Source organism: Anopheles coluzzii, chromosome 2 (assembly GCF_943734685.1).
Source record: "Anopheles coluzzii chromosome 2, AcolN3, whole genome shotgun sequence".
Taxonomy (NCBI): domain Eukaryota; kingdom Metazoa; phylum Arthropoda; class Insecta; order Diptera; family Culicidae; genus Anopheles; species Anopheles coluzzii.
Window position 1 is genome coordinate 73,179,122 of NC_064670.1, and position 20,586 is coordinate 73,199,707.

Sequence of the window (20,586 nt, forward strand, 5' to 3'; positions counted from 1 at the left end):
GCGATAGACCTAAAATGAAAGGAGTTAAGAAATACGCCTTTGCTGATGATTTTGCTATCAGCTCATCTAGATCCAATCCCAATAGCATATTGTGTAGCCTCAACAAAGGCATACGAAAATATGTGACCTTCTGTGAGCAGTGGAAACTAAAAATTAACGATGGAAAAACGGAAGCAATATATTTCACGAGGTGCCAAAGCGCAAGAAATCTCCCAAATAGTTCACTTACGATAAATAATAACGAAATTCCTTGGAATAACACCGTAAAATATTTAGGAGTAGTATTAGATAAAAAGCTTACATTTCAAAAACACATTGAAGAAAAATTAGTTAGCGGCACAAATGCGATTAGAATTCTTTCCCCTTTTTTTAATAGAAACTCTAAATTGAAATTACGAAACAAACTTCTTATGTACAAATCGTTAGTAAGACCTATAATTACCTATGCATCACCAATATGGAGAAACAGTGCAAAAACACATATAAAGAAAATGCAGATATTTCAAAACAAATTCTTAAAACGAATACTAAATCTCCCGCCTTGGTACAGTACAAGCATTATTCATAGAAAAGCTAAAATTGACAGGATTAGCGAGTTTATAGAAAAAATCAATATTAAATATCGATCTAAATGCACAAATAGTGGCATACATACAATACAAAACCTCATCTAAACCGATACTTCTATTTGTAAATACTACTTTTTTTTTCTCTTTCTCCCTAATTGCAAATCACAATATGAATTAGTTCCCCTAGTATAGTTTATTAAAGAATAAGTTAGTACATAGTTTAGAAAATATAGCCAAATTAAGAGGTTTTTTTTGTAATTTTTCCTCTATCAATACGTCAAATTCATTCAACATCAGGAATAGTGTCCACAATGCCAAGTGCAATAAAAATCAACGAAATATCGCGATATGGAAACTCCGGTACCGATGTAAAATACTAAATTGTAATTCAGAATTAATGTACATCTAAGAAATAAATACAAATGAATGAAATGAATGAATACGCTCCACACTGCTGCTAGAATTATACAGGGTTTACCAGCATAATAAACAACTGTCCACTTGTTTATAACAATAGTCGTTTTGAATAGACACCGCTGTCTACCACTTGCTCACACGTCAGATGGTGTAAGCTACTCTGTCCATTTCAATAACACAATTTTCGCCTTCGATAAGCAACTGTCAGATTCGGCACAGTTTATTTTGTTTTGACAAATTTGGCAAAACAAAACATTTTCAAACACGTTTCTTTTATTCAAGAAATATGCAGTATAAACCATACATTTCAATAAATCAAAACATTAATTTTGTTAGTTATACAACAACCACAAGAAACCGTGCCGAATCCGACCGTTGTGCAATCGAAGGCGAAAATTGTGTTATTGAATTGGACAGAGTAGCTTACACCATCTGACGTGTGAGCAAGTGGTAGACAGCGGTGTCTATTCAAAACGACTATTGTTATAAACAAGTGGACAGTTGTTTATTGGACTGGTAAACCCTGTAATAGAAAGAACGATCGGAGTGTTGAAAAGTCGATTCCGATGTCTTTCCGGGCATAGAGAGCTTTTGCATACAGCAGTAAAATGCCTTAAAATTATTAATGTATGTTGTGCGCTACACAATATGTGTATAAATTATCATGTAAACTTTTAAATAAATACTCTTCATTGCATTCAAACTAGGGTTTAAAATTCACCTTTTAATTCTCTTGATTTTACTTCATATCGTCGTATTACTTAAAATCTAATGTTATTTAAAAACTTTTAAGGAATTCAAAAAATAAATAATTTTGTTTTAAAAACATTTAAGCATAAAAAATATCATCCGTTTTGTATAGCTAATTAACTAATTAACTATAGCTTGCGATACCATTACGAAAACTAACTTATGTAAAGAGTAAATAAAATGATTGAGTTTTAAAAGCTCTCACGTTGTTTGCATCTACATGCACTATTGCACTGGCTTTGTTTTATGATATCACCCAAACTGGTTATTGCTTGTAATATTTCCTGATTAGATTTAACGATTTTCTCGGTGAGTTTTTGTGTGTGTTTCTTATAATATATCTGTTTGCCTTTCTGCCATATTGGTTAATTTATCAGAGCGTTGCTTTAGCTTTTTCTGGGGTGGTTGTTGCGGAATTTCTTCATCGCTCTCCTCTATTGAGCAGTGTGGTGCTGGGTTCACAGGTAGTTTTTCTGTTGTTTGCTTTGGCTTGTAATTATTGAGTTAAGCTTAATAAAAAGGAATAAATCCAACAAACGCAGTGGTTCCGTTCTGGCTGACGGTCTAAGCGCAACTACAAAGTTCATTTATTGTCTGATCAAGATATTTACATGGTACAAAACAAGGTAACAAAATAAAGAAAGGTGTGAACGCAAAGGTTAGTATAAACGCAAGGTGTTCACACTGCTGTCAGATTAGGCGTCGGTGCACACTCCAACACTCCTCCTCACCGACGACTCCATCGTACAACTACTCGATATTGAGCAGTTTACAAAAGAACTCGTGCTTTTGCGGTCCTAACGGTTTGGTCATGATGTCGGCTATCATTACCTCGGTTGGACAATATTCCAGGGTGATCTCGTTCCTTTCGCACAACTCCTGCACGAAACGTTCTTTCGTGTCGATGTGTTTGGATCTGCGATGAGTTCTTTCTGTCTTCACGAATGCCAAACACCCTTGGTTGTCTTCTTTGATGACTGTAGGATTTGATGTGCTTTCTCCAAAATCTCGAAGCAGCTTTCGCAACCAAATCGTCTCCTGGCATGCTTGTGACAATGCCACGTACTCGGCCTCCATAGATGATAGGGTGACACACGTTTGTCTACGGCTGGCCCAAGATATAGCTCCTCCGCAGTACATGAACACGAATCCCGACGTTGAGCGCCGGCTCTCGGTGTCTCCAGCCCAATCAGAGTCAGAGTATCCACACAGCCCTTCATTTTCAGCACCACCAAGTCGCAGATAATTCTCTTTAGTTCCTTTCAAGAAACGCAGTACTCGTTTAGCTGCATTCCAATCAGTTTGGGTAGGTGCGGCAAACTTTCTCCCGAGGATGGCTGTAGCGGCTGCGATGTCTGGTCTAGCTGTCACAGCAAGATACAATAAACCTCCTACCAGACTGCGGTATACTGTTACATTTTCAAGCAGTTCCGATTCATCACACTGTTGTTTCAAATAGCCCTGATCCATAGGCGATTTCGAACATTTCGCATCTTTCATTCCATGGGCTTCCAATTAATTTTTCGATAAATAGCTTCAATCTCAGCTTATAGCATCCTCCATCTCGCTGCACTTCCATGCCTAGAAAATGCTTTCTTTCACCCAAACAGGCTATCTCAAATTCTCGACTGAGATCTTTATGAATCAGTAAGGATTCTTCTTCTGTTGATGTGGCTATGAGCATATCGTCTACGTACACAAGCAAGAAGATCGAATTGTTATTTGTAGACTTTACATACATGCATTTATCTGCCGGAGAAGCTTTGAATGCTAGTTTGGCTAACACGTCGTTTAATTTTCAATACCAACAACGAGCAGATTGGTGTAATCCATAAATGCTCCGTTTAAGCCGACAAACTAGCTCCTCCTGCCCGTTTACTGCGAAACCAGGTGGTTGACGCATGTAAATTTCTTCGCTTAGTGTTCCATTCAAGTATGCCGTTTTTACTCCAGATGGCGTACTGTCATTTTTCGTTTACAAGCAACAGTGAGAAAAGTTCGAAATGTCGAGTGATTTGTCACTGGAGCATACACGTCACTATAATCAATGCCAAATCGTTGCATATAACCTTGTGCTACAACACGAGCTTTGTACTTAACTATTTCATCTTGCTAATTTCTTTTGATTTTAAATACCCATCTTGAATCAATGGCTTTACGTCCCTTAGGGAGGGGTACCAATTCCCATGTGCCAATCCTTTGATGTGATTGCATTGCGGACGCCATGGCTTCACGCCACTCTGCTTCTTTCATGGCCTCTTCTACATTTGAAAGTTCTTCACGAGCACACGAAGCTACGCCAGCTGCGTACTCTAAAACATAATCTTCAAGGTACGGAGGCGGTCTTGTTACTCTTTCTGGGCGAGCATTTTCATCTGTTTCTGTAGTTTCTGTGTTTCGGATCTCCTCCTCTCCTGATGCCCCTTCACTTGTCTGTGCGATTACCGTTTCGTCATTGTCATCGCTTGCATTCTTTTGAGAACGTGAAACTAATGAAACTTCTACAAAGCTGTTTCTATTTTCATGTTCGATGAACCGGGCGTCTCGACTTATTGTTATGTCGTCAGTTTAAGGATTCACAAATCTATAAGCTTTATGCTCTGAGGAGTATCCAACTAGTTTTAGCTTTATAGCTCTATCGTCTAACTTATTTCGTTTTACTTTCGGCAAATGAACATAAGCGTCACTACCAAAAATGCGTATGTGTCTTAAGTCCGGCTTACGATTCCACCATAGCTCATACGGTGTTTTGTTAACGGATCTAGATGGTAAGCGGTTCTGCATGTATGTTGCCGTCAACATCGCCTCACCCCAAAAACGTTTATCCATACCCGAATCGATCAGCATACAAGTAGCCATCTCGGTGATCGATCGATTCTTTCGTTCTGCCACGCCGTTGGATTGAGGGGAATAGGGTGTTGTGAACTGAGGCTTAATTCCATTATCAACGTAAAATTTTCGCAACCTTGTGTTGTCGAATTCCCCTCCACCATCAGAACGAATAAAACGAGGTTTTCTGCCGACAATATTTCCTACCCACTCTACGTATTCGATTATTTTCTCCGTGGCATCTGATTTCTTCTGCAGTAAACAAGTTACGGTAAATCTGCTAAAATCATCGACTATATGCATAACACACCTGTTGCCACTCGGTGTTAGTGTTTCCATCGGACCACATACGTCTGTGTGCACGATGTCCAATACCTTCGTCGACTTCCGGTCGGTCACAGCTGGGAAGGGGGCTCGGGTAGATTTCCCCTGAAGGCAGCACTCGCACACCAGTTTTACTCCGCAATCGATGATCTTCATCCCGGTGCCTAGCTGCTCCTTGTTGATTCTCTCGATGGCTGCCCAATCGCGGTGTCCCAGACGCCGGTGCCACTGATGCTGACAATTCTGATGTTGTTCGCTGGCTGATCTCATGGACGACTCCGCCAATTGTAGATAGTACTGACCATTGTACCGTACGCCAGTTGCCACGATGGTTCCATGCATGTCCATAATTTTGCACCCTTCGCAGTCGAATATCGCACTCATATTTTTCTTCGCCAGGCGATCTACTGAGATTAGATTTGCTTCTAATCCGGGCACATATTTCAAGTCACTGAAGGTAATGTGGCGCTTCTCCTGATTACCATCAATCACAGAAATAATCGCTTTTCCTTCTCCGAGAACCCTTGTCTTTTCACCATTTGCGAGCGTTATAAAACCTCCAGCAAATTCGTTCAATTCGGTGATAATGGCTTTGTCGTTGCACATATGAGCACTGGCACCGTTGTCGATAATCCAAGCGTTGCTGCACCCACCGTTAACAACAAACGCTGTTCCAGGAACATCGCTCAATACAGTCTTCGCGTTGCCATTGTTCTTACTTTGGTTTTGTCTCTTTTTGCAATTTGTCATGAGATGGCCGGGCTTCTTACAAAAATTGCAAAGACGGGGAGGACGGTGTCGATTATTTTCTGCTGAGCTATGTGCTTTGTCGCTCCTATTGTTTGAGCCACACTCACGTTCGATCCTGCGCTGGTTTTCATCCGCTATTTTCGATCGCACCAATTCCACAGAAATGTCGTCATCCGACAAACAATCGAGTGCTGTCACTAACGTATCATACGATGCGGGAAGGCTACGAAAAATCATGCATATTTTCGTGTCGGTGTCGAGAGCCATTCCAGCTGCACTCAAGCGATCGAATAATTCGTCGATTTTAAATGCTGTTCAACATCACCATGCTCTGCCAGGTTCAACGCGCAAAGTTTCTTCAGTAGTGAAAATTTTACTGATCGCGTATTTTTCTCGTGATGTTTCTTGAGAGCATTGAAAACGTCATGTGCCGTTTCCTTGTTTTTCACTAATGGGAGCTGATTGTCTTCCAGTGATAAGATGATAGTTGCCTTAGCGTGCCTATTGTCGGACATCCAAACATCATCTGCTTTGTTCTTAGCCTCCGGTTGCTTCACCATAACCTCCCAAAGATCATCACGCTGTAGCAAGTTTTCTATACGCACTTTCCAAGTGCTTCAATTTGTTGCGTTTAGTTTCGGGAACGACATCTTGCTGTCCAACATTTTGTATTCAGTACTGCTCGTAGCTGCTTAGCACTGTGGATTTCTATTCGGAAGCGCGACCGAATTCACTCGTAATTTTCACACACGTACTCGACTCTGACTGGTCAAGATATTATTCAGCTGAAATTACGCAATTAGCCTCTAACTGGGCCCATAACCTGTTGAGTTAAGCTTAATAAAAAGGAATAAATTCAACAAACGCAGTGGTTCCGTTCTGGCTGACGGTCTAAGCTCAACTACAAAGTTCATTTATTGTCTGATCAAGATATTTACATGGTACAAAACAAGGTAACAAAATAAAGAAAGGTGTGAACACAAAGGTTAGTATAAACTGTAAGGTGTTCACACTGCTGTCAGATTAGGCGTCGGTGCAAACTCCAACAGTATTATGGCTGCTGTTCATAAATGTCGCTCTCGATTCCGTCGTTTAAGTTGCTAACATTTCGGGCATTTGGGTCGATATTTTCTACGCCATAATGATCACCAAAATGATCTTCATCCTGTTGTTGGTAGCATAATATCGTTGCAATTCTTTCTTCCAGGGGAGAAAGTGGAACTTCGGTACTTGGCCCTCCTCCAGTTGCTGTATAGTCCTGTTTGTTTTTGGACCATATCTTTTTAGTTGCAAATTTACAGTTTTTCCACACCTGAAAAAATAATTTTTTTGTTAGTTTCTTTAGAAAAAAAAACATTCACAAAATGTATAATCTAACTGTTATCCATTCTTTAATCGATTTTTCTGGTGGCCCTGCTGCATTTAAATCGTTTGTCAATTTCTCCCAAAACTCCGTTTACTTTCCTTTCACGAATCCTTTTGCTATATCAGGTCTTTGCTCAAGCCGTGTTTGGCTACCTCGTGGGTAGACCACTTTTTTATTTGGATTCCCAAGATGTCACAAAATACAATTTTTTACAATGTTTTTTATCACGGGTTACGCAGTTACGGGAGCACGTCCACTAGCGGATGAGAACGAAAAGAGAAGAGAACGCGTGGTGGGAACGACGGCTTTTTATAATCTTTTAACGGGAAATAGTTTAGTCTGGCTAAGTTGGTAACTATTGCTCGAATTAGGGTGCTCGAATAAGGTTGCTCGAATTAGGGTGCTTGAATTAGGGTGTTCGAATTAGAGTGCCCGATATTTTGAATTGACGGTTGACGTCAGCTCCGGACTGTGGTGAGGCTATAACGTGGTCGCCACAGTGCTCCCCTGCTAGACTGGAGTTACCGGTAACGAACGGGGATGATGACACGTCGCTGTGAACGCGTAACTCCGGTCGAGAAGTCGTTCGGAGGTGACGGCTCTGTCGGTGGTGGTGGCGCTGATGGTGGTGAAGCTGGTGGTGGTAGCGCTGGTGGTGGTGGCGTATACTCTGCTGCAGATGGTGGCGTAAGCTGTGTCACTGGCTCGGGTTGCTGGAGTGAGTAGCACGGTTTCAGGCGGTCAATAGAGATGTTAGTTGCCCTCTCGTTGATCAGGACTTCGAATGACTTGTCACTACGCCTAAGCACCTTGTAAGGCCCTTGGTACGGCGGGGTAAGGGCTGGGCGGACGGTGTCATTCCGTACGAAGACGTGGCTGCATGTCCGAAGATCCGAATGGACGAAGGGTGTTGCTTTGTCATGCCAGGCCGTTTGTGTTGGGCGAATGGTATTCATGGCATACTTAAGCGACTTGGTGAACTCGGTGGTGTCTGGCAGGCTGGTCATCGGGCTGCTATTGAAAAACTCCGCTGGGATCTTTAGCGTGCTTCCATAAACCAGCTCTGCTGGCGAAGCTTTGATGTCGTCTTTGTACGCTGTGCGCAATCCAAGGAGTATGATGGGAAGGTGGTCGGCCCAATGAGCGGTGTTTTTGGTACAAATAGCTGCCTTCAGCGTACGGTGCCATCGTTCTATCAAGCCGTTGGCCTGCGGATGATAAGCCGTTGTGCGTAGATGTTTGATGCCCAGTAACTGGTTCAGCTCCGCGAAAAGCGTCGACTCGAACTGCCTGCCTTGATCCGTGGTGATGAACGATGGAACGCCAAAGCGAGCTATCCATCCACTGAGTAGGGCTGCGGCTACAGTCGTTGATGTTATGTCAGGGATGGGAATAGCTTCTGGCCAGCGTGTGAAGCGATCGATGATTGTGAGGCAGTAACGATGTCCATTGCTGATCGGGAACGGTCCAACCAGGTCCAGGTTGATGTGTGTGAACCTAGCATCCGGTACCGGGTAGCGTCCTAGAGGGCTGCGGGTATGGCGTTGCACCTTCGTAGCCTGACACGCTAAGCAGTGGCGGACGAAATCTCGCGTATCTCGGCGGATGTTCAGCCAGACGAATCTCTCCGTCATCAGCTTTGTGGTAGTTTTCGCTCCGGGATGACTCATCTGATGAACCGCGCGTAGTAGTTGTTGACGAAACGGTTTCGTGACATACGGACGAATGATGCCGGTGGGGCAATCGCAGTACAAAGCCATGCTGCTGCCAGGTATTGGAACTCGTTGAAGGACCAGGTCCGTCCTTGTCTTCCCGCTGAGGATGTCGGCGAGCTCGGGATCTCGGGTCTGGTCTTCGGCCAATTTCTCGTAGTCGATGGATGTTGATGACTGGATGGGTTCGATTCGGGACAGCAAGTCGGCAGTGACGTTTTCCTGGCCTTCAACATGTCGGATGTCGGTGGTGAACTGGCCAATAAAGTCAAGGTGCCGTGCTTGTCTAGGAGAGGCCTTATCCAGCGACTGGCGGAAAGCATAAACCAGAGGTTTATGATCCGTGTAAATATGGAAAGAACGTCCTTCCAACTGATGACGAAAATACCGGACGGCCAAGTAAACAGCTGCTAGTTCGCGATCGTACGTGGAATAACGGCGCTGTGCGTTGTCGAACTTTCGGGAGAAGAAACCGAGCGGCTGCATCTGCCCGTCGATGACCTGATGTAAGGCGGCGCCGGCAGCGAAATCGGAAGCATCACACCACAGTGATAGTTCGGCGGATGGTACAGGGTGTACCAGCATGGTAGCCTGTGCAAGTTGCCGTTTGCAGTCCTCAAAGGCCGTGTCGGTAGCTGGGGTCCACGTCAGCGATGACTTATCTCGCCGTTTGTTGCCGGGAATCATCTCCAGGAGCGGTCCTTGTGCTTGCAGCGCGTGGGGGATGAAGCGCCTGTAGAAGTTGATCATCGCCAAAAATCGCTTAAGCTCCATGACAGTGTTTGGCTTCGGGAACTGACGTATGGTGTCGACTTTCTCTTCCAGTGGTAGGATGCCTTCAGACGTAACACGGTGTCCCAGGAAGGAGATCTCAGGCTGGGCAAACTCGCACTTCGCAAGGTTGATGGTCAAACCGTGCTGCGTGAGGCGAGCAAATAGCAGTCGCAGGTGTTCGCGATGTTCTTCTGGTGTCTTCGAGGCCACTATAATGTCGTCGATATAGGGAAACACAAAGTTCAAGCCGCGTAGCACATCGTGGATTAGCCGTTGGAACGTCTGCGCCGCATTGCGTAATCCGAAGGGCATCGTCACGTACTCGAATAGGCCGAAAGGAGTGATGATCGCTGTTTTCGGAATGTCCTCTGGATGGATGGAGATCTGGTGGTAGGCTTTCTGTAGATCCACCTTTGAGAAAACGGTTTTTCCTCCCAGTTGCATCGTGAAGTCTTGTAGATAAGGCAATGGATACCGGTCAGGGGTGGTACGCGCGTTGAGGGACCGATAATCACCGCACGGACGCCAGGAACCATCAGCCTTTTTAACCATATGCAGCGGGCTGGCCCAACTGCTACTGGACGGTCTGCAAATTCCTAGCTGCACGAGGGAGTCGAATTCTGCTTTGGCTGCTTGGTACTTGTCGGGTGGAAGACGACGCGAACGGGCGAAAGTTGGAGGACCCGTTGTTTCGATACGATGTACCACCTCGGATTGCATCCTCACACCCGGTGAGTTTGTGATGAGTGTAGGAAACTCGTTGAGCAGGTCGGCCATCGGTGAATTTGCGTCGCATACCTTGACGGCGGTTTGTCGAGTGGTATCCGGAAGTCCTGGCACACGTAGGTTGGTTTGGGCATCCACCAAACAGCGCTGTCGAAGGTCTACTAAAAGATGGTAATGGCGAAGAAAGTCCGCTCCAATGATAGCAGAGCTTACGTCCGCGATAATAAAATTCCACACAAAGGGGCGGCGTAAACTAAAATCAAGTGTACGGAGGGACTCACCAAATACCATGATCGGAGTACCGTTGGCTGCAAACAGTCGCATGGTGGACGGCGTCGGGGGGGTGTAGTTGGCTGGCTTCGGTAACACGGAGACATCGGCACCAGTATCGATCAGGTAACGCTGGTTGGTTCGTCGGTCGATCACCATCAACCGACTGCTCACAGGTGAGATGGTAGCCACCTGCGATCCGATATCTCCAGCGTATCCTCAGGCTGAAGACGACGGCTGGCCGACGCGCTGGCTGACAGGGGCTGGAAACGAACAGGGCTGGCGGCAGGTCCGGGCGGCTGTTCCGTAACGTCGATGGTAGTAGCACTCTCCTTCAGATGGTTCTGTACCGACACGAGATGACACTGGTGGACGTGGGCGCGGTCGACTTTGGCGTTGTTCACGGTTACGACACTCTGTGATGAAGTCGTTAAGTTGCTGTGTGAGTTCGTCCACCTGGCGCGAAATGCGTTGCTCGAAATCGTTGGGTGTGGTGCGCACCCCGGCTACGGCATGGTGCACACTGGCGTTGTTGGATGCGGACAGGCACTCCACCATAGTATCGGCGACGGCAGCTTTCTCAGTTACACTTCCGGGTGCAGCAACGACGGCCGATTGCACATGTGGCGGAAGCTTGTTGATCCAAAGGTCGGTGAGGAGCGTACTGGCCAACGTGTCGCTGGAGGCTCGGTGCATTTCAGCTAGCAGCTGGGATGGCTTGCGGTCCCCTAAGTCCATGCCGTATAGAAGACGATGGAGGCGGCTACGCTGGGATTCCCCGAAATGCTGGAGGATGTTCCGCTTGATGTAATTGTACCGTTCCGTCGCAGGTACATTCTCGATTATCGGCTGGATCTCATTATACACTCGAAGAGGAATTTGGGCCATCAATACGTGGTAGCGCTTATGGTCCATTTTGGCGGTGATTCCGGTCGCGGCGAACCAATGCTCCAGTGCACAAAAGTACGCAGGCAAATTGTGCAGGTCCATTTCGGGTACACTCAGTCGAACGGCCTGTGCTGCTTCGAGGATCACTTGCCGTTTCTGCTGCGGTCATGGCATTTGTTGCTTGGGACGTGCCAGTTCTCTCCGTGTTCACCGGAGGTGCATCGTGCGTTGCCGCTTGGGGAGCGGGTTGACGTTCTGGACTATGTTGCATCATCTTTTATTCGCTTGCGAGCACGTGGTTTCACGAGAAGCGAGAACAAAAGAAGTGACGTGGTAGTCGGGAGTTGGGCTTACTTCAGCGAGACAAAAATGGCGGCTGTCAATGGCGTCGAACGTGCAAAATGGCGGCAGTCAACGGCTTTACAAGGAGCGCTTTCTTTTGTCCGGGCTGGAACGATGGGATCGTTGCTCTTCCTTCTCTTTGGGGACGGCGATGTAACCCGCGGCTCGATCCTCTGTAGCGATGCGGGTTCACGATGCAAGGGAAACACGTCGGTGCGTATGGAGAACAATGCACTCGGGACGGGACACTCGCGACACTTACGCACACACGGGCGTGAAGGACACACGCGACGATTACGCACACACGGGCGTGAAGGACACACGCGACGATTACGCACGCACGGGCGTGAAGGACACACGCGACGATTACGCACACACGGGCGTGTAGGGCACTCGCGACGATTATGCACACGCGGGCGTGTAGGGCACTCGCGACACTTATGTACACGCAGGAAACACGATCGAACACGGTTTTTGTCCTTGCGAAAAAAAAGGCACGACACTCGGCGACGCTTGATACACACACTACACGTACCGATTTTACTCGCGGCGTTGACGGACCTGGGCGAACGGGAACCGCGTAGCGTGGAAAGGCGAAAGCGGGCCGATGATGAATCTGTCGATCGGGGAATCTCGGGAATCACGTCGGGGTCACCAGTTTTGGCTACCTCGTGGGTAGACCACTTTTTTATTTGGATTCCCAAGATGTCACAAAATACAATTTTTTACAATGTTTTTTATCACGGGTTACGCAGTTACGGGAGCACGTCCACTAGCGGATGAGAACGAAAAGAGAAGAGAACGCGTGGTGGGAACGACGGCTTTTTATAATCTTTTAACGGGAAATAGTTTAGTCTGGCTAAGTTGGTAACTATTGCTCGAATTAGGGTGCTCGAATAAGGTTGCTCGAATTAGGGTGCTTGAATTAGGGTGTTCGAATTAGAGTGCCCGATATTTTGAATTGACGGTTGACGTCAGCTCCGGACTGTGGTGAGGCTATAACGTGGTCGCCACACGTGTAATAAGCATCTCAAATTGCATTTTATTGGTGTTTGTACGGGAATTCCTTTAAGTAGTTTTATAAAGAACTAGTAATTAGTCAAACCTGTTTAAAGATAGCAGTATAACAATTGCACATATACTTACATAATATATCTTTGATTTTATTTGCACCGTAAGGCCGAAAATACACGGACCGGAATTTCGCGGCCGCGGAGTTCCGCCTGCGTATAACAGATGTATAACAATCAAACTGTCACTTTTCCGCGCCGGCTATCCCGGTTGCTGTTTCGCAAAGATACCCACATGCAGTATTTCTGCGGTTTCGCGGCAGGAAAATTCCGTTGTCATTGCGTTATTGTGTACCGTTTGAAAAGGTAAACATTGTGCACTTCGAATTCTGTTGCCTTAAATTTGAGCACATCAAGACGGAAAATGGGTAAATATTGCATTTCAAAATATAATTACAGGATAAAGAATTTTGTGTTTAATTTCTAGATATCAAACCAGCAATGAAAAAACGAAAGAAGGTATGTCAAAGGATGATATTATGATGGGGGTTTCGAGAGCCGAAAAAGGGTCCGGGTTTCAGTGACCGCCAGTATTGGTCGACGTCGCAGTGTTCAGGCAGGAACGTAGAAGTGAATCCTGATAAATGCGCAGTGTCTTATAACACACAGGAACGAAGCGCGCGCGCCATGTTTATGACCATACAAAGTAGTCAACTGCATCCAGCAACTAGTCAACTGCATCTAGCAACTAGCAACTAGTAGGAAGACGTATAATTGGTTTGCGCGGAAGTTATTGACTTAGTGCGTTACGTTTGCACCAGGAGAAAAACTTAGCCAGGATGGCTTTTAGTCGAAGATGGCTCTTTCTAGCTGACAGATTTGAAAAAATTGCTGTGGCAGCTCGTTTCGCTTTTTTAGAGGCAAGCAATGTGCGGTCACCCCACGGAGGTTCGCGATGGGGCTGTTTAATAGGAGCAGATTTCTGCAACGCGGGTCTCATGAAATCTGTGAAAATGTTCGTAGCATGGTCGAATGTATAGTTTGACGATTGAAATGATTGATCAAAGGAGAAAATTAGTCTCTAGACTTCAGTAAGGTCAGTGCGTGAGTAATTGAACCTTATTTTCGCAGCAGTGGTATTGGCAGTAGCTGGAGCTCGCTGGCACGTATAGGTCAAGAAGTTGTTGTCAGTTACTGTAATTGTTAAGCTGGCAAAGCGCATTCTGGTGCAGTCCATAAACGAATTGTATACTAATGATTTATGTTGTGCTAGCAATTTGCTGCCAATGAACGGCAAGAGCTGGATTTGTTTAACCAGGTCTCAGCGAAACAGAACAATGACTCTCCCGAAAAAAAAACCCTTTATCGAAACGGCTCTGTCGGTGCGTATGATCCGACAAATATTCTCACAAAAATGTTCTCTTTCCAGACGATCTACATGAGTGATGAGGTTGTGCTTGCGTTTATCGATTGTGTTTTTCGGCATGAGGCGGTCTGGAACCGGCAACATCCAGAGTACAAAAATATTCATCATAGAAATGATGAGTGGAACGACATCGCAGCAGAAATGGACCAACCAATCGATGAACTTAAAGAGAAGTGGGCATCGCTCCAATCCATTTACCGGAAGTACCGCTCAAAATTGAACCGGAGCATGGTAACTGGATCTGGTATGTATTTTTTAAGTGAAAGTAATAACAATATGTTTATGATGGACATTTCATATCTTATTTTCAGGAGCTGATGAAATTGATCACCCACGGTGGTTCGCTTTTGCTGCGATGTCGTTCTTAGACGCAACGACTGATTGTGGAAATACCGTTAACACCGTAAGTTAAAATTATGAACAAGGAAAAAAGGTTTTTGGATATGGTTTGAGTTATAATTTTATTTTACATATTAAAAAACATGTTAAAAGGCAATCACTCTTTTATAGCCAATTAGTAGTATCTCTTTATTCAAATTCAATTGTATGATTATTAAAAATTTCATTATAAAAATTAATTGTTGAATTCAATTTTCTTGTAAATAGTTTGCAATATGCATCCGAATTTGCAACATATTCAAATTAGGTCGCGACCTGTTTGTTTCGAGTGCACGCATGTTATTTATTTCCTCTTCTTCATTGGAAAGAAATTGACGGTTATCCTGACACCGTACATCCTCATCTCTTCTTATGAAATGATGTAAATAAATAGAAGCCAAGATAACTTTTTTCGCATTTTCTTGACGCAGTTCGATAGGCTTTCTTAACACTCGAAACCTTCCACAGAGTATCCCGAAAGCCATTTCTACAGACCGCCTGGCAATTGAATGACGAAGATTAAAATTACGCTCTACCGATCCTCTTTCCGTGAAGCCACTGAATGGCCTAAGGCAGTATTTTGTTAGAGGAAAGGCTTTGTCGCCTAAAAGCATATAGGGGACGAGGATGCGAGATGTTTGGTACAATGGTGCAGAGCTTGGTATTCCCAATTCATTTCTTTCAAGCTTTTTGTGAAGCATTGAGTTTTTAAAAACCCCTCCATCAGATATTCGACCTTTTGCGCCAATGTCTGCATACATAAAATTACAGTTGGCATCAACTACACCCAGCAGAACGATGCTAAAATGCCTTCTGTAATTAAAATAGTCGGTTCCACTATGTGGAGGAGACTTGATCATAACGTGTTTTCCATCAATTGCTCCGATTGCATGTGGAAAATTCCATTTGTCTTGAAAGCCTTGCGCGATTCGTTTCCATTCGTCGGAGCATGTGGGTAACTGCGAAAAGAAAAAAAGAGAAATAAAACAAGAATGTAATCCCAATCAGAATGTGTCAATCAATATTTAAACTAAAGTATCTTTTTGTTTAGCTTTCTCATTTGGAAATAGAGGTGTTGGACGAGGCCCTCACACCTTCTCCAGGACCGTCGTGTGTGCCGTCACCGCAGCCTGGACCGTCGCGTGTGCCATCTCCGCGACCTGGACTATCGCGAGTGCCGTCTCCGCGACCTCAACCATCACGAATGCCGTCTCCGCGATCAGGACCGTCGCGTGTGCCATCACCTCGACCTGGACCCTCGCGTGTGCCGTCACCGCAACGTGGACGGTCACATTATGCCACACCGCCTCGTCCATCTACTCCGCCAAATGTAGCGTCAAGGCGGTTTAAAAGGCGTTGGCAAGAGGTTAATCTTGCATACAATGAGGAGGTGGTTGCAGCTTTTCGGACGGTGGGTGATGCCTCAATCGAACTGGCCAGCCAGCTCAAAAACCCAACCGATACAGTGGATGGTCAGCTGTCCGGGATTGCCCACATCATTCGAGATTGGCCGCTCGAAAACCGGATGCGATGCCTAATGCGCATACGCATGGTGGTCCAAGAGGAGGAACAGGAGTATTTCCAGGAAAATTTCGGATACCAGGTGAGGCGATAGAATAGGTAAGAAGAGAAGTCGTGGTTTTCAAACCCGTTCTTTAAGTTAGCAATCGTTATTTGTACATAGCTAGTTATCAGCGACTTTGGCATGTAAACTAATAAATTTTCTTTTCTTTTACAGTTTATGTAAAGCGGCGCTTTCTCCAGACGTGAATTAACATGTTTTAAGTTTAAGTAAAGTTAAATGCATTCAATGCAAAGACATGAATTATATATTATTATATGAAATATACTATGAATTATTGAATTTAAATTCCAATATTTTCATCATAGTTAGTTCACAGACTTAGACTTTTATACATGCAAGAAACTATCCAGCGTCTACATTAGACCATTAACTTACAAGTAACTCATATACCGAGCAGTTTGCTCATATACGGAATTCCCTTTCTTTGCACTGACCTTGGCTACCGCTTACAGCATCCATCTTTAAAGCCGCCACGTTCCTAATTCGTAATCAGCGTTCTCATACACAAACCCCTTAACAATTTCAAAATATTGACTTATATTTGTTATAAGCACTCGATTAATTTTCTTTTTATCAACTGATTCCAACGTCTTCAAGATCTACCCATCCCACAGTTAGTTTCGCTGCAGAAATATACTTGTAAAACAACAGATCAACATGATGATTTTTCTTTGGGTCTTACCTTTACCTGCTCTCGAAGGACTTCCACAAGACAGTCACACACTTGCGGTACAAATTGACCGATTGCCTGTGCTGAAATCTAAAACAAATTTGAATTAAATAACAAACAAAGACAAAGTATATTTTGGAGAATAAACAAAATTCCGACATACCCGGAAGGCGTATTCAAGGGTTTTGTATGAGTCTCCTGTAGCCAAATACCGCAAGGTAATTATAAGCTTGTCTTTGGCTGACAAACTTAAACGCATATTCGTATCCATTCTTTGAATCTTTGGACCGATTTGCTTAAGAAGGTAATCGAAATCGTTTCTAGACAATCTCATAAAATTAATTATGGTATTATCCAATTCTTCTTCCAAAATAAACGCTAGCAACCGACTCGCTTGCTCATCCCTTTCGCGAAGCATTGGGCGCATCCATTCTCTAGCTGGCGGAGCTTGCTGAAGCGACATCGTATGCAAACGAATGAAATTTGCCCACGCACTTGTCCATCGTAATGCAGCTGCTCTTTTTGCACGAAACATTGTTAGCTTATAATAATTCGGAAGTGAGTTGAGAGTAAATTAGGTTCGACTCGAGTAACAGCGATGCTCAATATTTGTAAACAAACTTCCAGGTCGGGTCAAATTTCTGTAGGTTATTGATTGTCAAATTGCAGTTATTGACATAACTCTCCTACAGGAATTCCGCGGCCGCGAAATTCCGGTCCGTGTATTTTCGGCCTAACAATCGAAGTCTATCACATAGCCTTTGGAACAGAATGTGTAAATATATTGCACTTTTGACAGATACTGGCATTGATCCAAGGCATATGAAAATGAGGAGGTTATACGTATCAGGCATTGATTCAAGGTATACAAAAAGAGGAGGTTATATCGTTCATTACACATTGTCACTTCACAACATGACTTAACCGTATCAATACACGATGCGCAATCTCAGATTGCGCATATATTCGTTTTATCAAAACATATGTCATTTCGCGTAGCCAACCCTGAGCTATAAACGTCATTTCCATACAATTTCAGATTGCGCCAAGATTGCGCATAAATTTTCAAGATTATATGTCCGAGATATATAAATATTTTTTGACAGATAAATATATCAACCCAAGCTCCCTGAAAAGACCAGCGAAATACAGATCATTTTCGAGGATAGTGAACACACGTGAAGGATGAACCCATGCAAAAAAGAGCTAAAAATAGAAATGAACATTCGGATTTATTCCCTTCCCTCATATTCCAATTCATGCTCATGCTTCATCCTTGATGCTACCAACCACATCGCTAATTTTACTTCGAAGCACTTTGCCAGTTGCGCCACCATATTATTATTCATGATCGTGCTATTTGCTTGTTTTGTTGTATGAAGGGGTACTGATACTAAATGAATTAAAAGAAATAAATAAAACAATAAACATAATAGATTGACTATTAAACATGCATTTCTAACAATTAGTAAAGGGGTCTGAAGTTACTGGAGCTGGAAAAAAAAATGGAAATCAAAACTTTAAATCATCAATGAAAACAATAAAAATGGAATTGAACTCATGTCTGTTGGAGTTTGCACCGACGCCTAATCTGACAGCAGTGTGAACACCTTACAGTTTATACTAACCTTTGTGTTCACACCTTTCTTTATTTTGTTACCTTGTTTTGTACCATGTAAATATCTTGATCAGACAATAAATGAACTTTGTAGTTGAGCTTAGACCGTCAGCCAGAACGGAACCACTGCGTTTGTTGGATTTATTCCTTTTATTAAGCTTAACTCAACAGGTTACGGGCCCAGTTAGAGGCTAATTGCGTAATTTCTGCTGCATAATATCTTGACCAGTCAGAGTCGAGTACGTGTGTGAAAATTACGAGTGAATTCGGTCGCGCTTCCGAATAGAAATCCACAGTGCTAAGCAGCTACGAGCAGTACCGAATACAAAATGGTGGACAGCAAGATGTCGTTCCCGAAACTAAACGCAACAAATTGGAGCACTTGGAAAGTGCGTATAGAAAACTTGCTACAGCGTGATGATCTTTGGGAGGTTGTGGTGAAGCAACCGGAGGCTAAGAACAAAGCAGATGATGTTTGGATGTCCGACAATAGGCACGCTAAGGCAACTATCATCTTATCGCTGGAAGACAATCAGCTCCCATTAGTGAAAAACAAGGAAACGGCACATGACGTTTTCAATGCTCTCAAGAAACATCACGAGAAAAATACGCGATCGGTAAAAGTTTCACTACTGAAGAAACTTTGCGCGTTGAACCTGGCAGAGCATGGTGTTGTTGAACAGCATTTATTTAAAATCGACGAATTATTCGATCGCTTGAGTGCAGCTGGAATGGCTCTCGACACCGACACGAAAATATGCATGATTTTTCGTAGCCTTCCCGCATCGTATGATACGTTAGTGACAGCACTCGATTGTTTGTCGGATGACGACATTTCTGTGGAATTGGTGCGATCGAAAATAGCGGATGAAAACCAGCGCAGGATCGAACGTGAGTGTGGCTCAAACAATAGGAGCGACAAAGCACATAGCTCAGCAGAAAAAAATCGACACCGTCCTCCCCGTCTTTGAAATTTGTAAGAAGCCCGGCCATCTCATGGCAAATTGCAAAAAGAGACAAAACCAAAGTAAGAACAATGGCAACGCGAAGACCGTATTGAGCGATGTTCCTGGAACAGCTTTTGTTGTTAACGGTGGGTGCAGCAACACTTGGATTATCGACAGCGGTGCCAGTGCTCATATGTGCAACGAGAAAGCCATTTTCACCGAATTGAACGAATTTGCTGGTGGTTTTATAACGCTCGCAAATGGTGAAAAGACAAGGGTTCTCGGAGAAGGAAAAGCGGTTATTTCTGTGATTGATGGTAATCAGGAGAAGCGGCACATTACCTTCAGTGACTTGAAATATGTGCCCGGATTAGAAGCAAATCTAATCTCAGTAGATCGCCTGGCGAAGAAAAATATAAGTGCGATATTCGACTGCGAAGGGTGCAAAATTATCGACATGCATGGAACCATCGTGGCAACTGGCGTACGGTACAATGGTCAGTACTATCTACAATTGGCGGAGTCGTCCATGAGATCAGCCAGCGAACAACATCAGAATTGTCAGCATCAGTGGCACCGGCGTCTGGGACACCGCGATTGGGCAGCCATCGAGAGAATCAACAAGGAGCAGCTAGGCACCGGGATGAAGATCATCGATTGCGGAGTAAAACTGGTGTGCGAGTGCTGCCTTCAGGGGAAATCTACCCGAGCCCCCTTCCCAGCTGTGACCGACCGGAAGTCGACGAAGGTATTGGACATCGTGCACACAGACGTATGTGGTCCGATGGAAACACTAACACCGAGTGGCAACAGGTGTGTTATGCATATAGTCGATGATTTTAGCAGATTTACCGTAACTTGTTTACTGCAGAAGAAATCAGATGCCACGGAGAAAATAATCGAATACGTAGAGTGGGTAGGAAATATTGTCGGCAGAAAACCTCGTTTTATTCGTTCTGATGGTGGAGGGGAATTCGACAACACAAGGTTGCGAAAATTTTACGTTGATAATGGAATTAAGCCTCAGTTCACAACACCCTATTCCCCTCAATCCAACGGCGTGGCAGAACGAAAGAATCGATCGATCACCGAGATGGCTACTTGTATGCTGATCGATTCGGGTATGGATAAACGTTTTTGGGGTGAGGCGATGTTAACGGCAACATACATGCAGAACCGCTCTCCATCTAGATCCGTTAACAAAACACCGTATGAGCTATGGTGGAATCGTAAGC

The 20,586-nt window shown here is 44.3% G+C and overlaps 2 protein-coding genes across 2 annotated transcripts; one reads left to right on the top strand and one right to left on the bottom strand.

Moving 5' to 3' along the window:
• Positions 1-2,486: 2,486 nt before the first annotated feature.
• LOC125908353 (uncharacterized) lies at positions 2,487-11,477 on the bottom strand. The gene is made up of 5 exons (XM_049611065.1): positions 10,816-11,477; positions 10,499-10,653; positions 7,675-10,378; positions 4,917-5,532; positions 2,487-3,197 (listed from the first exon to the last, which is right to left on the bottom strand). Exons 1-5 carry the CDS (start codon positions 11,475-11,477, stop codon positions 2,487-2,489), a joined length of 4,848 nt encoding a protein of 1,615 aa, XP_049467022.1.
• Positions 11,478-12,897: 1,420 nt separating this feature from the next.
• On the top strand, positions 12,898-14,725 carry LOC120959100 (uncharacterized). The gene is made up of 2 exons (XM_040382270.2): positions 12,898-14,397; positions 14,465-14,725. The coding sequence occupies exons 1-2, from the start codon at positions 14,142-14,144 to the stop codon at positions 14,563-14,565; spliced, it is 357 nt and encodes a 118-aa protein (XP_040238204.1). The 5' UTR covers positions 12,898-14,141; the 3' UTR covers positions 14,566-14,725.
• Positions 14,726-20,586: the final 5,861 nt, after the last annotated feature.